A 25,191-nucleotide genomic window follows, 5' to 3' on the forward strand; every position below is an offset into this window, starting at 1 on the left:
GCAGGATGGAAATCTAAATGAAAAAAGAGGTTGCAGGGAAACTTGCTTCTCTTCAAACCTTGTACCATTTTCAGTTTATTTATATAAGAACATATGAAGTTGCCTTATTCTCGGTCAGTCCACTGGTCCATCTAGCTCTGTATTATCTGCTCTGGTTGGAGGGGATCTTTTGGTGTTTGGATGAGGACTTTCTCCAGCTACCTGAGTTCTTTTCTTTGCTACCTGAGATTTCTTTGGCCAAGGATCTCACGGACTGAACCTCTGCTGTTATGCATGTAATACACATACTCTACCACTGAGCTGAGGCCCACCCCCATATTTCTTTTTTAAAAGATACCACCTTGAAGGCAGCCTAAAAATAATTTTAAATTAAATAACCCCCTTTAAATGTCTTGCAATTTGTCTGGGATTTGAACCCAGCAAGACTTTTCACACCTAATCAAGACTCATGCCCTAAACCAACCTTCCCCAACCTGGTGCTCTGCAGGTGTTTGGACTACAACTCCCAGAATGCCTGACCATTCATCATGCTGGCTGGGGCTGATGGGAGTTGAAGTTCAAAACATTTAGAGGGCACCAGGTTGGGGAAGACTGAATGAACAGCAACAATTGCTGGTTCTGAAGAAGTGGAGGATGCACTATGGGTAACACTGTGCACAGTACAGAGAGTTATTACAGTTCCCATCAAAGAGGAAAATGAGTGGCGGCTGGTACATTGAGTATTTTCTGTCCATTATGTATAGTAATTGTGGGTTCCCATTAAGAGCGCTGATGATGCATGTGAGATGAACATCACACACACCTTGCCTTCACAATTTGTGCAGGCCTGTGCCAAAACGGTAAGGGCCAGCTCTTGGGGGTCCTCGTGACATGGAAGGAAGGCATGGTCAACTTGAGTTTCAGAGTTGACCATGACTTCTTTCCCTCTGCATTGCTGCGCCCTTTCTTCTCCCACCTGCCTGCTCCACTGTCAGGGTGCCCTGCCCTGCCCTGCCCTGCCCTGCCCTGCCCATATCCCTTGTTCTTTCTCTCTCTTTGTCCAGCACAGTTTCTCTTTGTTGCTTTCGGATGAGAGCTATCTCGTGTGCCAGTTTTCATGAACTCTGTCTGTTTTTCTCTGTTTCTCTCTCCTCTGTTTCTGGGACACTGTTGTTGCTGCACTTGAAAATGGGCCTCCTTCATCTCCATGTCCGTCTGTCTCGCACAGGCTGTCCTCACCCAGTCACTCCTCTCTCTAGGCATGCTGCCACCTGATTCTCCAAACCCCCTGGCAGTGAGCTGTGGGCTGCCCTCTCTCCTTCCCCCCCTCCCTTTGTTGCATGTGTGGGGGCCTCGTCCTTCATTCCCCTTCCATGGCCCTTTGGAGAGAGAGAGAGAGAGAGAGAGAGAGAGAGAGAGAGAGAAAGAAAGAAAGAAAGAAAGAAAGAAAGAAAGAAAGAAGAGAGGCACAGAAGCAGGGAGCAGCAGTCAGTGAGAAAAGGTACCTTGATCCAACCTCGGGCAGCCAAGAGGGAAGGGAAGGAGGAGGAGCAAGGAGTGTGGCAGGGCGGTGAGCTAGGCAGCTTCTTCCACGCTCAAACAACTCTCTCCCCTGCTGGAAGTGCTCAGCCTGTAGCTTGGGCATAGTGGGGCGGGGGGGGGGATGTCCTGAATTGCCCCTGCTTTGGACAGCCAGAGCTCTCTCTGAAAGTCTGAAGCCCAGTGGGTCCTTAGCTGCCTGCATTGCCTCCACGCAGACTGTGGACAGCACACGGGAACCTGGCTGGATGGGATGTACGGTGAGTCTGGTGTGTTGTGAGGAGAGCCCTCGGCCCCTGCCATCTGGGCCACCGAAGCATGAGGGGAAAGCAGCGACAGAGAAGAGGAAGGTGCGGCTGCAAAGGGTGAGTGAGGGGCAGCTGCAAAGGGTGAGGGAGGGAGGGAGGGAGTCCCAGGGCTGCGCTCTGAAGGAAGTAAGAATAACTCTCCTCAGGCAACAAGTGGGGAGCAGGGCAGGGAAGAAGCGGTGGGCACACTAGGGCTGAATCTACACATAGCAGTTATACCGTTATCATAACTATTAGTGCCCATTGGTGTTATGTGTACCAATAGTTATGATAACAGTATAACTGCTATGCGTAGATTCAGCCTAGATGGAGATGTCAGCAGTGTTAGGAGCGGAAGAGTTTACATTTGGAGGGGCAATTCCTTGAGCCCAAAGGAAGGCAGGGGAAGGAAGGTGAGAGAAATAGAAGGAGCAGAAACATGAGAGGTGTGTAGGAGAGAGAGAGATGGGGGGGTGTCTCTGAGGTGACAGCAGAGGAGGCAACAATAGCCATTTCAGGAGCAGGAATGGGAACAGTGCACGGAGGGGGGCGGGGTGGCAGAATTTCAGATACGCATGAGGAATAAATGAAGATCAGGAAAGGGAGGTCAGTGAGTCAGTTGAAGTGAACTTGGCCAGACTTGCTCACAACCAGCACCAATTGTGCTTTTCGGCACACACTGCCCATTGGGGCTTAAGCAGTGGTGTGTCCGAACAGCTCTTTTGGACAACCTGCTGGCCAGGTGAGGAGAAGAGATCATGTGAACTAGCTCTCATTTGCTGTGACTTGGTGAAAGGTGCATTGATGCCATGTGATACTTAAATGGAAAAAGGATGCATGATCCGGTTGAGGCAATATATTGTTGAGTTCTGCAAACCGTTCCGACATTTTCAGGGGTAAGACTGTCCCCCCTGCCCTCACACTACTTTTTGCAGCCTGTGAGCCTTTGGAAGGCTTCCCCCTCCCCACAGGAGGTGCCTTTGCCTCTCCTCCCAATGTCTTTTCAATGTCAACTTAACACTTTAATTTTCTAAGCCACCTTTGATAGCTAAGTGGCTGTTGTTTCAGATCTGCTCCATTTGTATTAATCTTATTTGAGTTGGTTTCAGATTGTTTGAACCTTTAAGGGTTTGGGGTGGTTGGTTTCTTTTGTACAATCCCTTGAAGTGTTGAAAAAGTAGTATCTGATTTTAAAATAAAGGCATGCAAACAAATGGCTTTTAATAACCTAGCTAGCCACACGATCACTGACTAAGTGAGTCTAGCTTTTGACACTCATTCATAATGATAGCTTGAAAGGGAGGATGCCAAAGGGTAAAGGGTTGTGTGAATTGACCCTTTGCACCTCCCTGTCAGTCGGATGTCATCCCTCTTCCTACCTGCAGCACAAGCAAAGGCAACAGCCACATCAGGGCAATTCTGGAATTTTAGCAAAGGTTGAATGTGGACCCTGCATGGTGGCAGCGGCAATGTGGTAAGACCCCCTCAAATTAAAAAGGAGAATGGGATGGGTCCAAAAGCTGATGTGGCAGTTTGTATTGGTGAGCAGATGCAGGAGCAACACTTGTTTGACAGAAGATGACTGCTCGAATCATAGGGTTTTCTACACGAGGCATATGTTGTGTGCTCATCATTCCCAACTCATGGTTGTTTATGGGTTCTTTAGATGATGACATGATCCTTCAGTTTCACTTCTGTTTGTAAACAGCACTTTCTATGCAATTTTTTTTTCAGATCAGGGAATATGTGGTATTGTCAGGGTGGAAACTGAGCCGATAGAACCCCAGAGCAGTTCTGATTCTGAGGAGGATCAGCAATCCGTGGGAGAGGAGCGCGTTCATCTCTCACAGGCACAGCAGCTGGCAGAGATTCCTCCTGCCAGCATTCCTGAGATAGATAATGACCCTGGCAGCGAGAGAGTGCGGGAGGGGGGCTTGGTGGATGCTTGACGCCGATGCTGGGAGCGACGACAGCTGGAGGTCATGGAAAAGAGGCGTAGCGCTCGTTTGGCGCGTAAGCAACGGTTGCGTCCCAAGGACCAAGGGAAAGAGGGAGGAACTCTCCATAGCCCATAAGTTCAGGGTCTTCCCATGATTCTCCTTCAAATGGGGACCAACTGCCTAACCTGGAGCATAGGCTACTCTGCTGTTCCTTGCTTAGTCGCTGGTGATTAGCATCTGAAAGAGTCATTAAGTTGTAAAAGGATTAAAGCCTTGAAAAGAATCCTTTTGTCTGTGTCTTGAGTTAGGTATTGGATTAGACTAAAAGAGGCCGCCAGGGCGCTCCTGACAGGTATTATTTTTGATGGCGAAAGAAAGCATTATTTCCTTTTGTGTATTTGTGCTATTCCGCTATACCACAGTGCCACCTAGAGTTTATGTAGTGGAAAAGCAGAAAAGGAAACACTCCTTGTGTAGTGCTTGGATCTCAATTCTGTGACAAAATCAAAAATAGATTAACAGCCTTGTGCACAAAAGCTCAGTGGGTTGGAGAGGGCCCTGTAGGCCATCTTGTCCAACCCCCCACCTGTGTGATGGAGGGATTCCGGAACTAGAGCATCCTGAACAGATGGCTGTCCAGCCCCTGTTTGTAGAGCTTCAGCAAGGGAGATCCCACCATCCCTCTAGGTAATTGGTTCAACTGTTGAGCTGCTTCTACCATCAAGATATTTCTCCTAATGTTTAAAGAAAAGGAAATAAGCTGAGCTGAATTTGAATAGGAGTTTTAGTGCAGGAGGGAACTGGACTGTGTACATCAGGGATGGGGAACCTGCGGCCCATTGGCCAGATGTGGCCACTGGGGATTCCCCATTCAACCCACAAATTTCTTCTGCTGCTAGCTCCAATCATTATTTAAATTTGGCAATTAAACTTTAAATACCCAGCACATAATTAAGCTGTTGCTTTTGCAGGCATGAGAGCTGTCGCATTGGGTTTTACTCCAGAGTAGACTTGCCTAGAGTGGAGCAGTGCTTTGCTGGCCTGAAAGCTGTTGCACTGGGGCTTACTCCTGAGTAGACATGCATAGAATTGAGCTGTGTTTGGTATGCTTGGTAGGAAAAAGTCCAAATGGGTAAGAAGAATTGCATCTGTCCTTGGCGCCACCCTGTGACTTTGGCCCCAGCCAAGTTGAAATGTGCCCCCCTCCAAGACCTTTCCCAAATTGGAATTTAGCTCCTGAGCTAAAAACGGTTCCCCACCCCTGGTGGAGATAAAGGGGTGCTAAATCAAAACATCTAAAATAAGAAACTGGAATCTCCTCTTAGAAAGGCCTAACAGTTGTATGGACAAAGACAACGTGTAGCCCTCACAGAGCTTGGACCTGAGACATGGCATATAGATGATAGGACAGAATGGATGACATGAGGTCCTGGGAAGTAGGAACGGGTTTGAGGGAGGTTCTGAAGGAAATGTTGGTGAATGGGAGTATAGTGGGCAAAGCTGAGAATTAGGCCAAAGACTGGGGTTCCTAGAGCCACTGATTTGGTTTGCACAGCATACTAACCCACACTCAGTGTTTGAGTGTGGATTGTTGTTGAACCATGAGTTGTTTGTTGAACTATGGGTTAGTGTGTTGTCTGAACCCAGGACATTTTCCGCAGGGTGGCTTGTTGACCATGCAGTGTGGCTTATTTTTTCTCAAACAAGCCACCTTGAGAACCCATGGTTTGTTGTTGGGTTGTTCAGAGAGGTTAACCCACTGAGTGTGGGTTAGTGAGCTGTGTGAACAGCCCGGCTGGCTCTTGAGTAGATGAAGGATGGAACAATTAAGAGGAAGCACACCCCACCAAATTCAGATGACAGTCAAGCCATCACATCTTCCTGTTATATTTCCAATGGATTGCTCCTGCTTCTCATGGTGCAATATAAAAATAGTCGGAAAGAAGAAGGGAAATAATTGCTCAGCCCAGCTATTGTTGATATGAGCAATGGGATTAAACCACAGAGAAGTATATTCAAGCTAAATATTAGGAGAAATGCCCCAGCCATAGCAGCTGTCAACCTGCCTTGGGAAGTTGTGATGTATCAAGGACAAGAGGTCTTCCAAGAAAGCCTGTACAGGTATCTGTGAGTCTCAGATGATTGAGGTACATGATTATCCAGTCTTGGAGCAAAAGGTTAGAAATTTCAAGGTTGATACTGTGCATCACTGCCAGTTTCTCTTTCAAAACAAGAATAGCAGCCACTCACTGTTCCTCTTCCCAAAGCCAGCATTTAGGAGGGAAAAAGAGAGCAGAATAGAAACAACCTCTAAGAAAAAAACACCCAAGACTTGAGACCTGCTTTATGCATGATACCAGAGGGTGACCGTCCCTCACACACCTATGGTGTTGGCAAACCCAGCACAGCGGCAGGAAGGCAGTGCCCAGAACAGTGGCAGAAAAGGAGCCTCTCCCTATTCCCCCCCCCCCCGGTCTATACTTAAGTTTAGGTGATGCAATATAGGCTATTTGGGGATAATGTTTCCTTTACTTTTGCTCTGCTTTTGCATTTCCTCCTCCCCAGATCTGTGCAGGGGCCAAATAATCACCATACATGTGTATAAGAGAAAGGAAGAGGGTGAGAATTAACATGGTTATAGGTATTTTGCTGCCAACAAGGATACCAGGGAAGCCTGCAAGGGCTTAAATTGCCCTGTAGTAATAGTAATCTGCAGTAAATCAGAACACCTAATGATTTTCAAGCTGTGAAACACCCCACACTACACACACACACATACACACATTGAGTTTCCTTGGATGCTTATTGGGGTTCTTCAGTGAAATAATCTGTAATAGTTAACAAACTTCTCTGAAAGACAGCTTGCCCACCACCATTTGACACAATGCTGAAGTTGGATCCCAATTCCTTATTTGTGCAATTGAGCTCTCTTTTGAATTTTCATGCAAATAAGGAACTGGGGGAACTAGTAACCAACTTCCACACTGTTCATTTATTTGGCCCTTTCTCTGAAATGCAGGCCCAAAGGGAAGTGCTGGGTGTGTTCTCTGGTGCACTGTCAATTCATGCAGGCCATGAACTGGGACCAGTGTGGGGAGTGAACCCTGGAAAACCTTTCCCCAACCTGGTGCCCTCCAGATGTGCTTGGGCTATAGCCAGAGGCAGCTCTATATTTGGGGCAAATGGGGCAGTGACCCCACTTTCCCCCCACCCACTTGTGTCAGAGAGATCCTTCCACAACTATGTACATTTGCGCCCATGCACGACATGCAGCTGCCAAGTGCTGTGTATGATCTTCTGTCCTCCTCCAACAATCGCAAAGAATATTGAGCTTCTGCCATCTGTCCCACCAGCCCCAGTGGGCACCAGGCACCACTGGCTACAGCACCTATCATCCCCAGCCAGGTGGCCACTGCCAGTGCTGAAAGGAGTCCCTGATGACAGATCATTTGAAAAGCACTTCCAGAGGGTAAGGCTGTGGACTCTGGGGCAATTAATTCTAATTCACGCACACATACACACGCACCCCTTTCAACGAAGCACCTTCCCCTGTGACTAGAGCACCACTCATAAGTGAGCCATATGATATGGTTGCCACCTGGCCAGCTGCCCATTGTACAGCCAGTTGTCTCCTACACCACACAGAGATCAGGTGTCTTTTTTTTTTTAAGCCCTCAGCTCTGCCCTAAAAATCAGGCAATTTAACATTTGCAGATACTGATATTACCATCTACATGATGGTCATCTTTCATTTGGGAAGCAGCTGTGCACATAAGAAGCGATGCAGTTTATGGGATGCCCAACCCAGACAGGAAAATTCAGTGCTGATTCTTAGGGGCCCTGATTGGCTGTGCAGTAAATCCATTGCACATTACAGGCACAGTATATGATAAAACCGTCTCCTTATTCTGCTCTCTTGGGACCAGATAGATTCTAAGCAGAGAGCCCCATTTAGCCAAGTTGATGTCTTTAAAAAAAAGTATACCTCACAGGGCTGTTGTGAGAATAAAATGGCGTGCTGCCCTAAGCTTCTCCGAGGCAAGGTGGAATAAAAACATGATAAAGCAAATAGGTTTCAGTAGCGTGCAGGTCTCCACTAATGCTTTTTGTTGAAGAACCTGATGTCTCCATCTAGTGCCATGCATTTATCCTCATACTATGTGGAGCAAAGGTGTCTGTTCTATGAGCTTTTATGGAGGAGCTGCCTGGGAGGGGGGTGTCTATGGAAATCTATGGGGCTCTGTATATGTCTTCTACACCTTCAGGGGGATCCAAAGAATGTTCTTTAGGGTTACATGGAAATGAGAGGTGTTAATTCTATGGGGCTCTGAGAAGCATGCAAGCAGAGGGTTCTTGGCAGTCTATTGCTGCCTCATCCTTCTCCCTGATTAAGCTGTCCACAGTTGTGGGGGAGAGGGACAGAGCAAGATCACCTGGGGAAACTGCCTATGAGTCATTAGCAGGCAAACATGCGCCTGCATACTCGTCATTTCACTTATCGCCATATCATAGGCAGACCGCCTCTGCATTACAGTGGAAATCTGCATGCAAGTGGCCTGTTGTCTTCTCAGATACCCAGTGCAAAAACAAAAGCAGGCATTTCCCCCAGTTCTTCCCACGCTTTGCCAACTGATATGCCACCCTGAACGAAGAAGCTCACACTACAGCCGGGGCACCGGTGTGGCTAGAACCTGCCCTGGCCAGCCCCTTCATGCTCTCATGCTAGCATCAGCTTGGATCCAGTGAAATGGCTGTGTGCAACTGGCCCTCCTGCTCGTTGGATGGCCTCTGCCCAGTTCATGCCAATGCTGCTCTTGGGCTCATTTCCAGAGGATTACAGGAAACTGGCTGATATTTGAAACCCAAGATACCCCTTTCCATTCATTCTGAATCATGTCACTTTGCTATTTTTTAAAAATCTCCAGAAGCAAACATGATGTAGCATTCATTTGGCTTGAACAGACTGCAAACTGGAATCCTCTGTTGCCTCTTAAGCCTTTGCTATGGATTGTTTTAATAAAAGACGTGTGTGTGTGTGTGTGTGTGTGTGTGTGTATCAGGATGCTTTTTCATTGGGTGATATAACTGTGGGCCAAACTAGGCATGAATGCAATTAACTTGCATGCTTTTAGTTATATAAATAGCTTCAGGCCTGTGGAGGGGTGTGTGGGTTTAACCTTTTACCTGCCTGCCACAGAATCACCTCCCTGAAGCTGCTGTTTGCATTTCAAGGGAAGCTTCCATTGACTCGGATGGGATGAAATGCAAAGTGTAGCTCCAAGAGGTGCTTTTTGTCAGGGCCATGGCAGAGCGAGAGAGAAAGAGTTAAACATCCTCCTCCCTATGGCCCCAAGGCTGCTCAGATTTCCATTGGGCTGCTATTGACATTTTAAAAATGCATTAAGGTCAGGTTTGGTCTGGCCCTCAGAGAGGGATTGTCTGAATCATAATCAATAAAACCACTGGTGAAAGGGCTGGGAATAGTCAACTTAAAACCTGTGAAGCCATTCATAGTTCAATTAATGGGGTGAATGGACCATTGGACTAAGGCGGCGGGGGGGGGGGAGAACTGGTGGCCTTCCAGAAGTTGTCAGTCTCCAAGACCCATCAGCCCCAGCTAGCATGACCAATGGTGGGAGCTGTAGTCCAACAACATCGGGAGGGCCACAGGTTCCCCACCCCTGGCCTAAGAGCTTCTCTCACTCCCTGTGCCACATATGAAGGCTGTTAATTAAAGTGGAACAGAAAAGAGATTTGCAAATGAAAAGTACTTTCTAGCAAATGTGGATTTTATGGGTAGCATTCAGTGTTAGTATTCCTTAGAGTAGACCCATTGAATTGAATGGGCCACTCATTCATTTCAATGGGTCTACTCTAAGTAGGACCAACATTGGATTCTACACTGTGTTTGCAAACTGATTCATGCCTCACACATGAAAACGCTCTAAGACGTTTGTTGTAGTTAGGAGAGTAAGGGAGGCAGGCAAAGACGACATCAGTGCCTGCTCCAGCTGGACTCCCTCTCCTGCCACACACCACATGGCTGTCTAGCACCGGCTGCCCTGTGAGAAGGAGCCCTGCTGATCCTGTTCATTATGATTTTTTAAAAAAATGTATGTTGACATTACTTGTAACCCACCTTGGAAATAATTTGTATCCTGAAAGGCGGGATATAAATCACTGTAAATCATGGCCATCCTCCCTGTCTCCTAGCACTCTAGACTAGTTCAAACGAGCCTTCAGTTCCTAAAGAAGGACATGATCCTTCTTGCTGGCATGAGATTTCTTCTCTTTGGCCCTAGAACAGCCTCTTTTCAGATCCAGATTAAAAGGGAGCTTTTGTGTGCAGCCAGGTTAGCCAAGGTATTTACATTAGGGTTGAAAGCATTAACTGATAAGAATTCTCATTCTTACCAAGAACAGCCCTGCATTTTAAAAAAAAATTCTGGGCCAGTAAAAACCAGAACAGGAGAAGAGATCACCTTCATTTGTTCCAGGCCAAGAATCTGGTTTGAATTTCACACGACACCTGGGATATGTCAAGTAAACCTTTTAGCATGTCCAGAGTGCCTTCTCCCCTCACCAACAAGTAACCATAGCCTGTCCACGCAATCATAGCATTAATGAGCATGGTGGTGCCCCCCGACACCCCACCCCTCCACGGTCAGACGGCACAGTTTTGGGGCAGATTAGAGCCCCAGCATCTCTCCTTTTTGTTTTAGAAACTATGTGTTAGATATCCTGGCTGGGACATGCCAACATGTCTGTCTGCACACACCGCCCACCACATTTTTCCATGAAGCGTCATTGGCTTGTTATGAGATTAATTTTACTGGCTTCCGATTAATCTCAGCCTGAAGATAATCCTTTGTTAGTGACATCTTGTTCAGTTGCCGTGGAAATCATTAGGATCCCCTTTCACTAATGGGAGAAAGGCTGGAGAAGAGAGGGAAAGAGTAGCGGAGGAGAGATGTATATAGAGTTGGCAGTACTCTATTGGAGTTTGGTACCCAAGGACTGCTGTGCCTCCAATATACAGCTTGTTTCCAGATGAGGGATAAAATAAAACCAAAGTCAGTGACATGGCTTCTTTTCAAAAACACCTGAGCCTCAGCCTTCAGGCCAAATAATGCCACGTCACCTTTCTTAATTTCTGACTACCTGCTCCATTTCAGGTAGATCCCCTTTCTTTTCTGTCCTAAATGTGGTATAGATATTACACTGCTGCATCTTTCATTCCAGTGGCAAGAGAGGAAAGGAGTCAGGGAGTGGGGTTCTTTTTCCTCTTGCTCATCCGTACTCGTCTCTCTCCAGAGTTGGCAAGTGAGGAGCCCAGCCAGGTTTACCTTATCCCTTCTATAGGCTTTTTCTCTACAGCAGCAAAAAGAGCAGTGCATGATTACAGCCCTGAATAGGATTGCCAACTGTATTATTTTGACTCAACAGACCTGAAAACCACCACAAAATGAAAATCATTCCTTTCCAGATCTGGAATTTTACCTGCTTGGCCACTCACCCACTCCCCAAGTTCTAATATATACACCCATGTAAAGTAGACTGTATATACACAATGACATGCGTCTTATTGCTCCTCCTAACAAATAACAAAAATAAAAAATAAAACACTTGATTCTTTCTTCTCTAGGACTCCACATAGAATACATAGAGTCCCAGCATTATTAAGTGGTGGGGCTGCTCCGAAATTCAATGTTTCTGTTCAAATGAACCATTTTGTCCAACATCCAGTTCAGGATAGGCTGAGCATATTTCCTTGAGACAAAAACAGGATATTGGGATGACAAAAACGGGGCAGGGTTATGTAATATTCCATGTTCATGAAAAAGTAAGACGATACCAAAAGTTTTATTAGAGAAAGAATCTCTGTGGGCGGAATGATGGTAGAAATAACAGTAAGACTCACCCTCCTGGCTCCCACATGCTGAATGGGGCTTAGCGACCGCCCCTTGAATTCCCCGCCACTGCAGACAAGCAAGGGGGCGGCGTCTGATCGTCGCTCGCTCAAGAAGCCTGGCCCTGACTAGATAAAGTAAATGGAACTTCCTCTTTCGTCACACTAGTAGTTTTACTGCACACATTGACTAGCCTTATGATAAATGCGTTCAGTTTTTTTTACAAAAAATTAAAAACGGGACAAAATTGACATTTATATTAAAATGATGGGATGGTCGGGAAATATGAAAAAAAAACCAGTATTGTCCCGTTTAAAACGGTACGTATGGTCAGCCTAGTTCAGGACAAACTGGCCATCCCAGTGTGCAGAAGAAGCCACTTGTGAATAGCACTGATTGGTTTGTGCCTGTAACATCATCTTCCCCCACCCCCAGAACAGTTTTGCAGACTTTTAAAAAAATGATTGTGCTTTTTAAAAAAGCCAGTGCATGACCATTTAAATTAACTTCATTTGTTTGTTTTTGTTGTTGTTCAGTCGTTCAGTCATGTCCGACTCTTCGTGACTCCATGGACCATAGCACGCCAGGCCTTCCTGTCCTGCGCTCTCTCCCGGAGCGTGCTCAAGTCCATATTCATTGCATCGGTGTTTGTTTGTTTAAGATTATTTATATCCTACCTTTCCACTTAAACACATAGCATTCAAGGTGGTGAACAACTTCATAAGAAACTGTTCTTAAAAATATGAAAAGCAAGATAAGATTTTAAAAGGCCTAAAAGAGACAGTGCAATAGATTATTAAAATGTAAAAGAGTCAGCATAAAAAGCGATACGGGCTAAATGAAAGCTCACCTAAACAAAACCATCTTAACTAGATAGCAGAAAACAGAAAGGGGAAGGGGGCAGATGATCCTCCCATGGAAGAGAATTCCACAACTGGGGTGAAGCCACAGAAAAGGCCCTCTCAAATGTCCTGTCCAATTTTGCATCAACCTTTGTTGGTACTCAGAGAAAAGCCTCTTCATCAGATCTTCGGGTGCACGGCAGGCATGATAGTATGGTATGAAGCAGCCCTTTAGGTACCTTTTACTCAAGCCATTGAAATACCAAACCAACATTTAAATAAGAAATAAAGACATGAAGCAGTTTAAAAGATAAAAGAGACGTCTTACCTGAAGCATAGGGGAAAGGGGCCAGATGGCTGAACAACCAACACTTGATTCTCTGGTATGTCTGCCTGTCATTTACACGTAGAAAGAGCCTGGACACACCCCTCCAGAAGGAAAATCTGCTGTGAACCCTATTTTGATGATACCATTGTACGCACTCTATAAGCAGCAAGTATTTTGGTACATATGCATACATGTTCAGGCACGCTCCACAAAATGAACCTGTGCATCCTTGTTCCTGTGAATAATAGCACGGCATACTAGGTGATACATGTTCCCAGTCTACCAATTGTCATCCTTACCAAACAAAAAAAAAATTACAACACATATTTATTATTTTATTTATTTTATTTACAAAATTTATATAGCGCTGCACATCAAAAGATTTCGGAGTGGTGAACAACACGGTAAAAGAATAAAGCAGCAGGTTAAAAGAGTTAAAAAGTTTTTTTAAAAGACAAACCCCAACAAAGTGGAATTGAACAAACCACAGCTGGTCGTGCAAGAAAGGCCTCTGGAAATAATGTCTTCAGGAGGCGCCGGAAGGAACACAGTGTTGGCGCCTGCCTGACCTCTAAAGGCAGGGAATTCCACAGGAAAGGGGCCACCACACCGAAGGCTCTTTTCCTGGTGGACTCCAACCAGGCCATGGGTCCATGTGGAACCACCAGGAACATGCCCTCTGATGACCTCAGTGACTGGGCAGGTTGGTAAAGAAGGACACCCTCTCTCAAGTATCCTGGTCCCAAGTTGTTTAGGGCTTTGTACACTAGTACTAATACCTTAAACCTGGCCTGGTAGTGAATAGGCAGCCGGTGCAGTTCCTTTGATGGGCAACTGTCAGCTGTGTCATTGTGTTTCTCCTAGGGCACAATCCTATGCCTCTTGAGACAGAAAAAGTCCTACAACTCCCAGCATGGCTGGCTGGGGAATGCTGGGAGTTGGAGAACTTTTTTCTGTCTAAACATGCATAGGATTGCACCTTTAAAGACTTGCATTCCCAACATCAGTGAACCAATAGAAGTAGCAGGCTCATAAAAGCAGTAGAAAAAAGCAGTAGGGTTGGTGGAGGATAGTCCTCTGTTTTAAGGTGCCCTCTATTTGATGGGCTGTCCAGCTGAAGCCTGGTTTAAAGTCAAAGAACCGTAAGGAGGGAGATCAGCAGGGACCTTGAAACTGAACATCAAAACATAAGAAGAGCTGTGGCTGATCAGACCAAGGTCCATCAAGTCCAGTATTCTGCTTACACAGCAGCCAGCCAGCTGCAGGCCACGTGTTGCCCACCTCTGCACTAAGGCATGAATTACTGTGGCTACATGTTACATATAGTGATGAAACTAAGCCCTGTCTTGGGTTGAAATGATGGCTCCATGGGCCCAAATCAGCGATGGCCAATTTGGCTCCTGCTGGTCCTAATTATCTGAGGTCCATGACTCATACGAGACTAAGGGCGCTTGCCCGATCAAAGCCTGAGAGCAGCACTACCTTGTGCCTGGTCAGCACTGCCCTTGGACCTCCCTCCCAGCTGGTGGCTCCGATTCTGGTGGGGCTATGTATCCATTCTAGGGCTCAGTCAGAACCAGTGAAAACTCCAAAGGAGCTATCCAAGGTGTGGAACCCATTTTGGGGTTAGGGTTCAGCACCTTGGATAGCTCCTTTAGCATTCTGGCTGGTTCTGATTGAAACCCAGAATGGAATCACACTCCACCGAAATTGGAGCCACCAGCCTCCACTGCTCCCAGCACCTTCTCACTACGGTATAATGAGAGGATGTTCCAGAGGCCCATGCAGTGTCACAGGGGCTGCTTCTGAGAGAGAAGCAGCACCTAGTGCACTACTCATGTGGTAATTAGGGTGGCCATGTGCCCTCCTTTACAAAGGATCATCCTCTATTTGAAGGACTGTCCAGTCCTGGTCCCGTTTAAAGATAAAGGACCACCAGGGAAAGCAGGGGCTTCAATGTTGCCCATCCACAGTGAGCACCTGGACAGTGCACTGAGCAGGCACACAGGTCACCTGGTCACAACCCCGCCCCCCGAGATGAGATGTATTGTATTTCTGTTTAAAGCAGAGTAATTATTTTTCAGTGAGCATCTATACATATAAATTCACATACGCACATTTTATGCAAACCGGTGCCCTCCTTTTCTTTGATGCATTCCTTCTTTTTTGGCGATGCCTCAGCAGCCACCCTGCTTGTGTTAGCGGTCATGTGGAGCTTTGCAGCAAGGGAGGCATCACTTCCCACCTAGCAAGCAGCTGGCGCAAAATAGAAGGGCAACCGAGATGCCTCTGTGATGATGCAGACACCTCTGAAGCATCCCCTCGCTGCACTGCAGGCACTGGGAGGAAAGCCCAAGGGAAGCATCAAGAGCTGGTAGGGGGGCTGGGAAGGAAGCCAGAGGGAATATTTCAAAATGCAAGCTTTGCTTCAGATTTAACATTCCTCCCAGATTTAGATCTAGAGTGGATATCTCACCTGTAAAGCCAGAGTTTTGCACTGATGAACCCTGAACCATTATTTTTGACAGGCCCCATGTGAATGCTCCTCCCTCTTGTCCCAGGGGACTAAAACCTGTCATCCCTTCCTATAATGCACTCTGCCCACACAACAAAAATCTATTCAGCAGCACACTGTTCCATCTCTTGGTTGTCACTGCCTACTACATTCCTTTTCAGATGGGTTCCTAGTTGATGCAGGAGAGCTAAAAAGCTGCAATTTTCTCCCACATTTCTTGAAATTTTCCTCCTTCCACCAAATCTCTCTCTCTCTCTCTCTCTCTCTCTCTCTCTCTCTCTCACACACACACACACCCTTTGGCACTGGGAGGGATTCAGGCAACCCACCTTGGGAGACCATGATTAAATCATTCCCTTCAAGGGTGCAAGCTATTTTTAAATCCATAGTGTCTTTAAAAAAAAACACGCCATAGAGATCAGGTATGGGCTGCATATCTCAGGAAGAAACTGCATGTTTTACCAGCAAATACATGTGACTGTAGCCATGAAATTAAAAGACGCTTGCTCCTTGGGAGGAAAGCTATGGCAAACCTAGACAGCATAGTAAGAAGCAGAGACATCACCTTGCCGACAAAGGTCTGTCTAATCAAAGCTATGGTTTTCCCAGTAGTAATGTATGGCTGTGAGAGCTGGACTATAAGGAAGGCTGAGCGCCGAAGAATTGATACTTTCGAACTGTGGTGCTGGAGAAGACTCTTACGAGTCCCCTGGACTGCAAGGAGGTCAAATCAGTCCATCCTAAAGGAAATCAACCCTGAGTGCTCATTGGAAGGACAGATACTGAAGCTGAAGCTGAAATATTTTGGCCACCTAATGCGAAGAGAAAACTCCCTGGAAAAGACCCTGATGCTGGGAAAGACTGAAGGCAAAAGGAGAAGGGGACGGCAGAGGATGAGATGGCTAGATAGCATCACGGATGCAATGAATATGAACTTGAGCACGCTCCGGGAGAGAGCGCAGGACAGGAAGGCCTGGCGTGCTATGGTTCATGGGGTCACGAAGAGTCGGACACGACTGAACGACTGAACAACAACACCAACATGTTACAAAGGTGGAAATGACAGTTGCTAGATCCAAATAAAAATGGTTGTGGCTTCACTGTCAGATGTAATTGCTAAAAGACACTCCTAGTAACAAATGCTGTAAACTTATTGGATATGGCTTAAATTGGTATTAGAAGGAAGCTCCTAATAGCCACACTTGGCTATATACGTACATACTTCAGACTTACCTTGCTTTAACAGTCATAATAACGGGAGGGCTAGGGATCTCAACATAATCTTCAATACCTCATAAAACTACAATTATCTGAATTCTTTTGGGGTACATCATAATGGTTAAAGTGGTATAAAACCATTCATAAGTTTGTAGTGTAGTTTGCATGTCTTCAAGAATTCAGAGAATTGTAGTTTTATGGTTATAAAACCATTCATAAGTTTGTAATGGGGTTAGATATTTTAGCCCTCGACAAATCGAAAACTCTCTTGGATTATGAAACTTTTTACTGAATGTTTTACAGAGCCTCTGCAATCCTGAGAACGAGAAACTTTTTTTTAAAAAAATCATAAATAAAATGAAAGCTGATTCTCAGGTTTCTGCTCAGTTTTCTGGATTCTGTGTTAGAAATTCTGTGTCTAGAAATTCTTGTTCTATGCTCTACAGCAGAGTAATTGCAATTATGCCAGTTTCCAGAACCCTCAAGTATGTGGTAAAGTCTTTGAATTTAGACAGGAGGGTGCGAACTGGCAGCAAAGAAACATGGTCTATAATTTTAACCAGAACAGGGACTAACCATTGGGATAGGCTGCCTCACTAGTCTCTATCATTGGCTGTCTGCTTTCAGTGACAAATCAATACTCCCCCCGCCCCGAAAGTAATCAGGCAATATATTTCAGAGGCGGCTGGGGGGGGGAGCATTTTCTTGCCTCCATCTCTGTGTCATTTTTAGAATGAGGTGGGGGGATGGGAAGAGTGTTGTCATACTGACTTTTCATCTGTGAAAATGCCCATGGCTGGCAGCTCTGAGTGCCCAGTCCCCACGTACCCCTTCACAGCTTTTGTGGCTTCCTTGCACATGTGCATGCACTGAAAGGGTCACGTGGGCCAGCACCACACAGCAAGACCATCCACATGCAGTTCCGCGCCGCACAGGAGCGCCCTCTGTCCGAGGGGATCTCTCACGCTCCTCGGTACACATGCAGTGGCACGCATCCCGCGTCCCCCTTTGCCTAGCGGCATGAATGCCCCCTGCTGCCTTACCATTCAGTACTGCAGCAGGGCCCCGGCTGCAGTGGCTCCGCGGCTTCTGCGGCAGCCTTTTGTAACTGGGCACTTTGGTGGTGCGGCTGCAACCACTTTACCGTGTGCATTACAGAAAGAGCTGATTGAGAAACAGTGAGGGTGGGTGGGTAGGTGGACCTTGGTGTTCCCATTGGCGTCGACATTATGCTTTGTCTTTCTTAAACCATCGAAATTAAATGTGGAGGAGTGCAGTGGGGGGCGGGGGGAGGGAAGAAACCTGTGTCAGCACAACACAGAGACCCAGGCTAGTTTAAACTCAATGGGAAAGGAACGGAAGCATCAGGGGTTCTGAAGGACAGGGCAATTATAGTGGCAGATTAATAAGAAGGAAGCAAATCAGGCTGCCTCTCTGGAGTTAACTCCTGGATCTGCCACAGATTCCCCATGTGACTTTTGTCTCACCTCATATACAACGCTCACTTTTTTAAAAGACTGAATTGCCAGTAGGGGAAACTGTAGGATCCTATATTTGCTGTGATTCTGAAAGGCATTTGGTCGTGTCCCAATAGTGTCGAAGCAAGCAAGCTTTTCTCTCGAGCACGTTGGTGTCAGTGTTGTTCAGTTAATCTAGTTTTTCTCTCAGGGCGCTGTGTGATGTGATATGTCACTGGGGGCTATCATCAGGAGGTCTGGGGTGCGGTGTCATCAGTATTCGGATGACACACAGCTCTACCTGTCGTTCAAATCTTCACCAAGGTTGGCTGTAGAATCCCTGTCCAAATGTCTGGAGACGGTGAGTGGCTGGATGGGGAGGAATAAGCTGAAGCTGAACCCTGACAAGACTGAGGTACTTTTGGTGGGAGACAAGAGGAGGTTGGGGATGTTGACCTGCTGTTGAATGGGGTACAGCTACCCTTGAAAGACCAGGTCCGCAGCCTGGGGGTCATTTTAGACTCCCAGCTGTCCATGGAGGCTCAGGTGTCAGCTGTGAGCTGGACAGCGCTGTACCAACTCCATCTGATACGGCGGCTGCGCCCCTTCCTTCCCGACCATCTGTTCCCATCGGTAGTACATGCCCTGGTCTCCTCTCGTTTAGACTACTGTAATGCAGTCCACGTGGGGTTACCCTTGAAGACAGTTCGGAAGCTGCAGCTGGTACAGAACGCAGCGGCTCACCTGATTACAGGCAGCCGCCGGCGAAATCATATCACTCCAGTGCTGAAGGAGTTGCACTGGTTACCAGTTGTTTTCCGGGCCAAATTCAAGGTGTTGGTTTTGACCTTTAAAACCATATATGGTTCCGGCCCAGCTTCCAGCAACACCAGACAGGCCGCTTAACAAGATCAGCCTCGGATGGCCTTCTCTCTGTCCCATCAGCCAGGACAGCTAGGCTGGTGAAGATGAGGGAGAGGGCCTTCTCTGTGGTGGCCCCCACTCTGTGGAACTCCCTCCCTAGGGAACTCTGCCATGCCCCCTCTTTAATGAGCTTCCACCACGCATTAAAAACATGGTTGTTCAGGCAGGCATTTGGGGTGGGTTAGGGTATTTTTATGATGTTTTTAATGTAGAGTTGTATTGTTTTAACTGTTTTGTTGTTGTACATCGTCCAGAGTGGTTGGGTGACCAGCCACATGGGTGATTAATAAATTTAATTAAAAAAAAAAGTGGTTTCAAGCTGTTAACTGTGCCACTTCCTTGTTTTCTAAAGAGAGGGCTCTATAAATGCCTATGGTTTTCTGGGATCACAAGCCACAAGCATCTTCCTCTCTCTCTCTCTCTCCTTCTCCTCCTGAGTGGTTTGTCTTCATGGTCTTTATTTGGCCAACAGCCCAGGCCCAGGGCAAGTAGCAGAGGAAGGAAAAGAGCTTCTAATCATGTGGTCCTGATGCTGCCTGATTGAAACAATTTGCCTGTCTCTCCGGTGCAGGAGAGACAGGCAAATTAAGGTAAGCATATAGGACAGAGAATCAGATGTGCACTTAGCATGTTGAGAGCTGCAGTTTGTGATTTCTACCCGTGCCACACATCTTTGATTTTATAACTTGTCAGCAGTAATGTACTTAGGGATCTACGGATTGCATAAAATCCACTCTGTCAGTGTTTCACAGATTGTCATATGACTTTCATTCCATTGTCCACCCATCGATGGAATTGGATTTTTTTTGTTTCCAAATTTGTGCAAAAATGCACAACACCCCCCCCCCCCGGTTCATTTTCACAATTTAGCCTATGGCACAAATGCTCATTTTTGGTCGTTTTTTTTTTTTTTTAATTGCATATTTTTCTATGACAAAATTTGTTCAACGACTGGGAAAGTTAGAAAACCAGTCCTCAAGTCCGTGGAACCTGCCTGACAGGAAAAGCCAATCTGCTGCAGAATCCACAGGTCAGGTTCATGAAAATCTGAACTCATTTGGTTCCATTGTGTATTTCTCTGACATCCCTAGATGTATCACTAAAAAGCAATCTGTAGAACAAATGGGGAAGGGAGGCTTGCAGGATCAACTGCACCTCTCTTCAATCAGAATGATGTTGCATATGGCAACCTAGCCAGAGAGGACCATTTCATGTGACTGTAGACTAAATAGCTGATTCTTTCCTTCTTGCCAGTATCCTTCAGATGAAAGGGTCATATGTGTCCTATCTCTGCAGGCTCAGAGCATGGAAAAGCATACTGTTGTACAACCAATTTTTGGAAAGTACATCCATGCACAGTTGTGGGGGAACCCTTATAGGACTGTTCATCAAGAGACAATTTCCATCTGGACTGAGGAAAACACCCAACATCAATCCACATGCAGGATGGTTGCATGAATTGGCCTTGAAGCCACCTCTAATGCAGAGTAGATGCTGACACCATGATGGCACACCATGATTGCAGCCTCCCACAGTGGTGATAAATTGATTTGGTGGCACATCAGAGCTCGACCAGTGTGCAGTGCAACAGGTGCAACAAGGAGACACAATCAAAGAGGCAAGCAGTGAAGCTAAGTGGGTCTGGTTCTGAGCACAGCCTGGATGGGAGACCATCTGGGAACCATATGCAAACTGCAGTGAACTCTTTGGAGAAAGAGTGGGGTACAAGTATAACAAAGAGGTAGATGTCAACTGTTAAAGCGTGAGGTACATGAACTACTTGCTATGGGCAAGTGTCTGTCACTAAAGCACAAGAGATGGGGCATTGGGTAGCTCCTTCAGTCATGGCTGTCCTTCACTGTGTCTGCAGTTACCTATCTTCTAGCCAGGTGGGATTTGATTAATGTTTTAACTTTTTTTTTTAAATTATAAACTCTCCTTCATCTACAAGGGATTCTTGGGCAGCATACACAACAATACAGTTAGAAACTAAGAAGCATAAAAACTATTCAAGCAGTAAAGAAATAAATGAATGAATCATTCATTCACTAAACACACCTTTGAAACTCCTGTTAAAAGTAGAACAGATTGATTTGGCAACAAAAAGAAAGCAAGGTCAGCGCCAATCATATCTCCCTCAGGAGGAAATTCCAAAGTTGGGGTGCCACCACAAAGTAGGCCTTCTCATTTGTAGATGCATAATGTCTTTCTTCCACTGATGGTATGTGGAGAGGGGCCGTGTTTGTAGTTCTTAATGCATGGGCAGGATGGTATGGGAGGAAGTGCTGCTTCAAGTATTTGATAGTGCTGTGCTGAAAATTTCTCCCACATTTTTTTTTAGAGCATTCTCATTCAATTTACTAGAAAAGAAATTGCCTTTGAAAAGGAAAAGTGGCTAGGTCACTGTGGCTAGGTTATCCCTATACAGGAAAGGCTGCAGCTGGCAAATAGGGAGGGCAAAATGGTTGAGGGCCGGGGGAGGAAGGAAAGGCAGGATATAAATGTAACCAAGAAATACATACTGTGGCAGCTACCAGTGTGTTCACCACAATATACGTGTGTGTGCGTGTGTGTGTATGTGTCAGTGTTAGAGGTATTGTAAAGCAGGGAAAGGCAACCTGGTGCTCTTCAGATGTTTTGGACTATAACTTCTACCAGCTCCAACCAGCATGACCAATGGTCCGGGATTATAGGAGTTCCAGTCCAAAACATCTGGAGGACACCAGCTTGCCTACCCATGTATAAATCAACAACTTTCCAAAAGAAGACGGTTGGTATATAAAGCTTTATCCAAAATTCTCAGCTAAATAGTAACACCAGGAAGCCCACATGCCTTCTTGGGGTATGAAGGTGTTGTATTAACTGTATTTCCAGATCAAACTTTTTAAAATGTGCTACACTTTGTAGCAATGATGATCCCTAGCAATTAGGTATACCATTGTGTTTTATGATGACCACCAACTGAGACGGTTTGAAAGGGGGATTAGACATATTAATGGAGGATCAGGCTAACAAAGGCTGCTCATCAAGACATGGCTGTATATTAACCCCAGTATCAGAGGCAACATACCACTGAGCATCAGTTGCTTGGGAACAACATCAAGAGAGGCATCTGGTTGGCCAATGTGGCAAACAGGATGCTGGACTAATCAGGCCTTTGGTCTGATCCAGCAGAGCTTGTTCTTCTTACGGTGAACTGAACCTTGGAAGACCAGAGCAGCCAGTGTGTTATGTAAGACTATGATGAGCTTCTGGAACAAGAGACAAGCTTTCAAAATAAAGGATCTCCCCAGAAAGAAAGGTGGTGGTGCAGACATTGTACAGCTCTGAGTGCGCGAGCGTTCCATACTTGTGCCTCCAGGTCCAAGGAGTGTTGGGTGGAGTGAAACCACTTCAGTCCTCTCTCCCTACTTCAATTTCAGCTTCCTTCCAGACTCTGTGCCAAACCTTTGAGGTTTCAAACTCCAGACTGCTATTTTGCTAACCAGCATTTCCTCTTTGCACCAAGGGTGTTGGCCACAATGAAAAATGATGTCGAATGAAGATGATCTCTGCCCCTTCTCATCTGAAATAAACTGTCATTGACAAATCCCTTATGAGCTGGCTCCCAGCCAAGTCCACTGCATTTCACAGCCCAAATTTGCTGTTGCTTCCTCCTCCTCATGGCTGCCTGACTGCAGGCGTGCAGGCAGGGATTATCACTTTCCTCTTCCCATCCCATTTCCCCAGGAAATCGAGAAAAAAAAACTTTTGGCTTTTCATCCCTGTCTGGCCCAAATAAATATTGTTAAACGTATGTTGTTTGTGTCTTGGGTTATCTACTATGTCTTTGATTTATAGCCTGCAGGATCTGGCAGACTATATACTTTCAATTTTATATTTAAAAAGACAGGAAAAAATGCTAAATAAAATAATTTTAACTAAATGTTCTGAAATCGTCCCTTCCCTTCTCTTTGGCCATGAGCCAAAGAGCAGCTTGGCATTGTGATACAGGCCTTCTTGGGAGGGAAGGAGCACACATAGGTTTAGCAGCTCTTGATTCTCTGGTGCCAGGCTGATGTCTGCCATGCTTCTGTGGCCACAGGCCAAATGACCATTGTAGTAGAATTCTCTTTGGGACGGAGGGAGGGAAGGAGCAGAGTTGTTCCCTGTTGCTCCAGAGGGCAGGACCAGAACCAATGTCTGGAAGATGCAGGAAAGCAGATTTCAGGTAAACAATAAGATAAACTTTGTAATGCTGAGGGCTGTCCGGCAGTGGAATAGACTGTCTTGGGAGGTGGTGGGCTTTCCTTCACTGGAGGTGTTTAAGCAGAGGCTAGATGGCTATCTGTCAGGGATGCTGTGGCTTCATCCTGCATTGTGGAGCCTGCATTGAGCAGGGAGTTGGGCTAAATGGTCTCTGAGGTCCCTTCCAACTCTGTGATTCTATGAATAAGCTTCCATGAGCTGCTGGCCCTCTGGCTAACAACACAGTCTGGGGGCAGGCTGCCCCTTTCCCATATTCCACAGACAGACACTTTCATTAAATTAAATTATACCACATTAAAAGAGAAAGTCTCTTTAGGGCATGATCCTATGCAGATAGACGGCCGCCTCCGAACTCGAAGGCAACCGTCTATCCAATGCAGGGTAGGAGAAGCACGGAGGGGATCATTCCCTCTGCATTTCTCCTGCCCTGCATTTTCAGCTAGACAGCTGATTGTGGCTGTCTAGCTGCAGGACAGCAGAGCGAAGGAGGAGGCTGCCATATGACACATTGGATGTGTCGTACAGCTATTTCCTCCCTCCCCGCCCCGGAATGCCCTCCGGGAACGCCCCATTTTGGCCGCTCCGTGCTCCTCTTGCGAGCGCGGAGCACAGGGCTGTTCCTCGCTGCCTCTGAGGCAGTGCAGAAGTTGAAGGAGGTTGGTTCTCCAAGAACTGACCTTGGAGCGCGGGCTCTGAGGTCGGTTCCTGGAAAACCAGATATGGCTGTCTAGCTGCTGCCTAGTGGCTATAGGATTGCTTCCTTAATTAAGCATCTCTATGAAGCAGCGTATTCTCTACCCAGAGTGATCAAAGGACCAAGAGCTCCTTTCTGGAAAAATAGCAAGTTTCTGCTTCAAGACACGAGTACTGACAATGGATCTGCTGTTAGTTTTCTCTCTGTAAAACTTCCAAAAGAATTCTTGCGCCATGGCACTTGTGGTTTGATGATGGCTGTGACAATCTGTTGTGCACATACATGTCACTTCCCCACATAGTGGTGCCTATCTGCTCCACATAACGTAGCTGTTGTAGCTTCACAAGTAGTTGCACCTTCCATCTGGCCTTCAGAGTGTAAAACATTCACTCTGCCTGTTCCTTTATGACAGCAATACTGCTGAATGTCCCCTACTCTGAATTCTAGGACAGGAACTTTTTGGAATGCAGCCAGGGCCTGGGCTGGTTCTCTTTTGCATATGCCTAAAGGCCTCCAGATCCTTATTAAGTTCCGCTTTTCACTCCAGAGTCTAGGCTAGCTTTCCCCACTTAGTGCCCTCCAGATGCATTGAAGTACGACTCCCATCAGGGCCTCTGGGTCAGATTGAGGGGAATTGTAGTCCAGCACATCCGGAGAGCACCAAATTGGAGAAGTCTGGTCTAGACAGAGTGAAATACCAGTGGTTTCATTCATCCCTGCTTTAGGGTAGGTAAGCACTGTCATGTGACCAGGGTACAGAATCATAGGGTTGGAAGGGGCCTACAAGACCATTGAGTCCAACCCCCTGCTCAGTGCAGGAAGCCTGATTCCCAGGCGGTCTCCCAGGGCTGACCCTGCTTAGCTTCCGAGATCAGACGAGATCAGGCACATCCTGCCCTTTGCTTGTATATCTCAAAACGTTCTCCATCTCTACTTTCTTCTGGCATTTTAAATTTAATTTTGTTTTAAAACATGTATACCCTGCCTTATCTCGGAGGAGTTCTAGCTGGCTTACAATACAATCAATCATTTAACAATTAGACCCTGGTTACAATGGCTTGCTTATGACGACGATGACAACAAAAAGGCAGGTATAAATAACTTAATTCAGTGCCTAGGCTTGGCTAGACAAGTTTCCCAGTCTAAAACAGCCCAAAGGGAGAAGCACCACCTGACTTGCAAGAGAAGCAATGACTCTCGATTAAATCTAGTTCTCTTCATTAGCCCTGGGAACTCAGAGTCCATGTAAACCCAGAAATCACCCAATTCCTCAAAGTGCTCTTAAATACTATGAATTTCTTTGGTAGTGT

At 46.3% G+C, this 25,191-nt stretch overlaps 1 protein-coding gene across 1 annotated transcript in view; it reads left to right on the plus strand.

Moving 5' to 3' along the window:
* Window positions 1-1,576: 1,576 nt before the first annotated feature.
* The window catches only part of TNS1 (tensin 1), a 445,218-nt gene continuing 421,603 nt past the window's right edge, over window positions 1,577-25,191 (plus strand). The window contains exon 1 of the mRNA XM_084806390.1: window positions 1,577-1,883. Coding sequence (XP_084662516.1) covers window positions 1,767-1,883 — 117 coding nt within the window. The 5' untranslated portion in view covers window positions 1,577-1,766. The remainder of the gene's footprint in view (window positions 1,884-25,191) is intronic.

This window comes from Heloderma suspectum, chromosome 1 (genome assembly GCF_057233095.1).
Source record: "Heloderma suspectum isolate Gila_16-S chromosome 1, 16-S_ref, whole genome shotgun sequence".
Taxonomy (NCBI): domain Eukaryota; kingdom Metazoa; phylum Chordata; class Lepidosauria; order Squamata; family Helodermatidae; genus Heloderma; species Heloderma suspectum.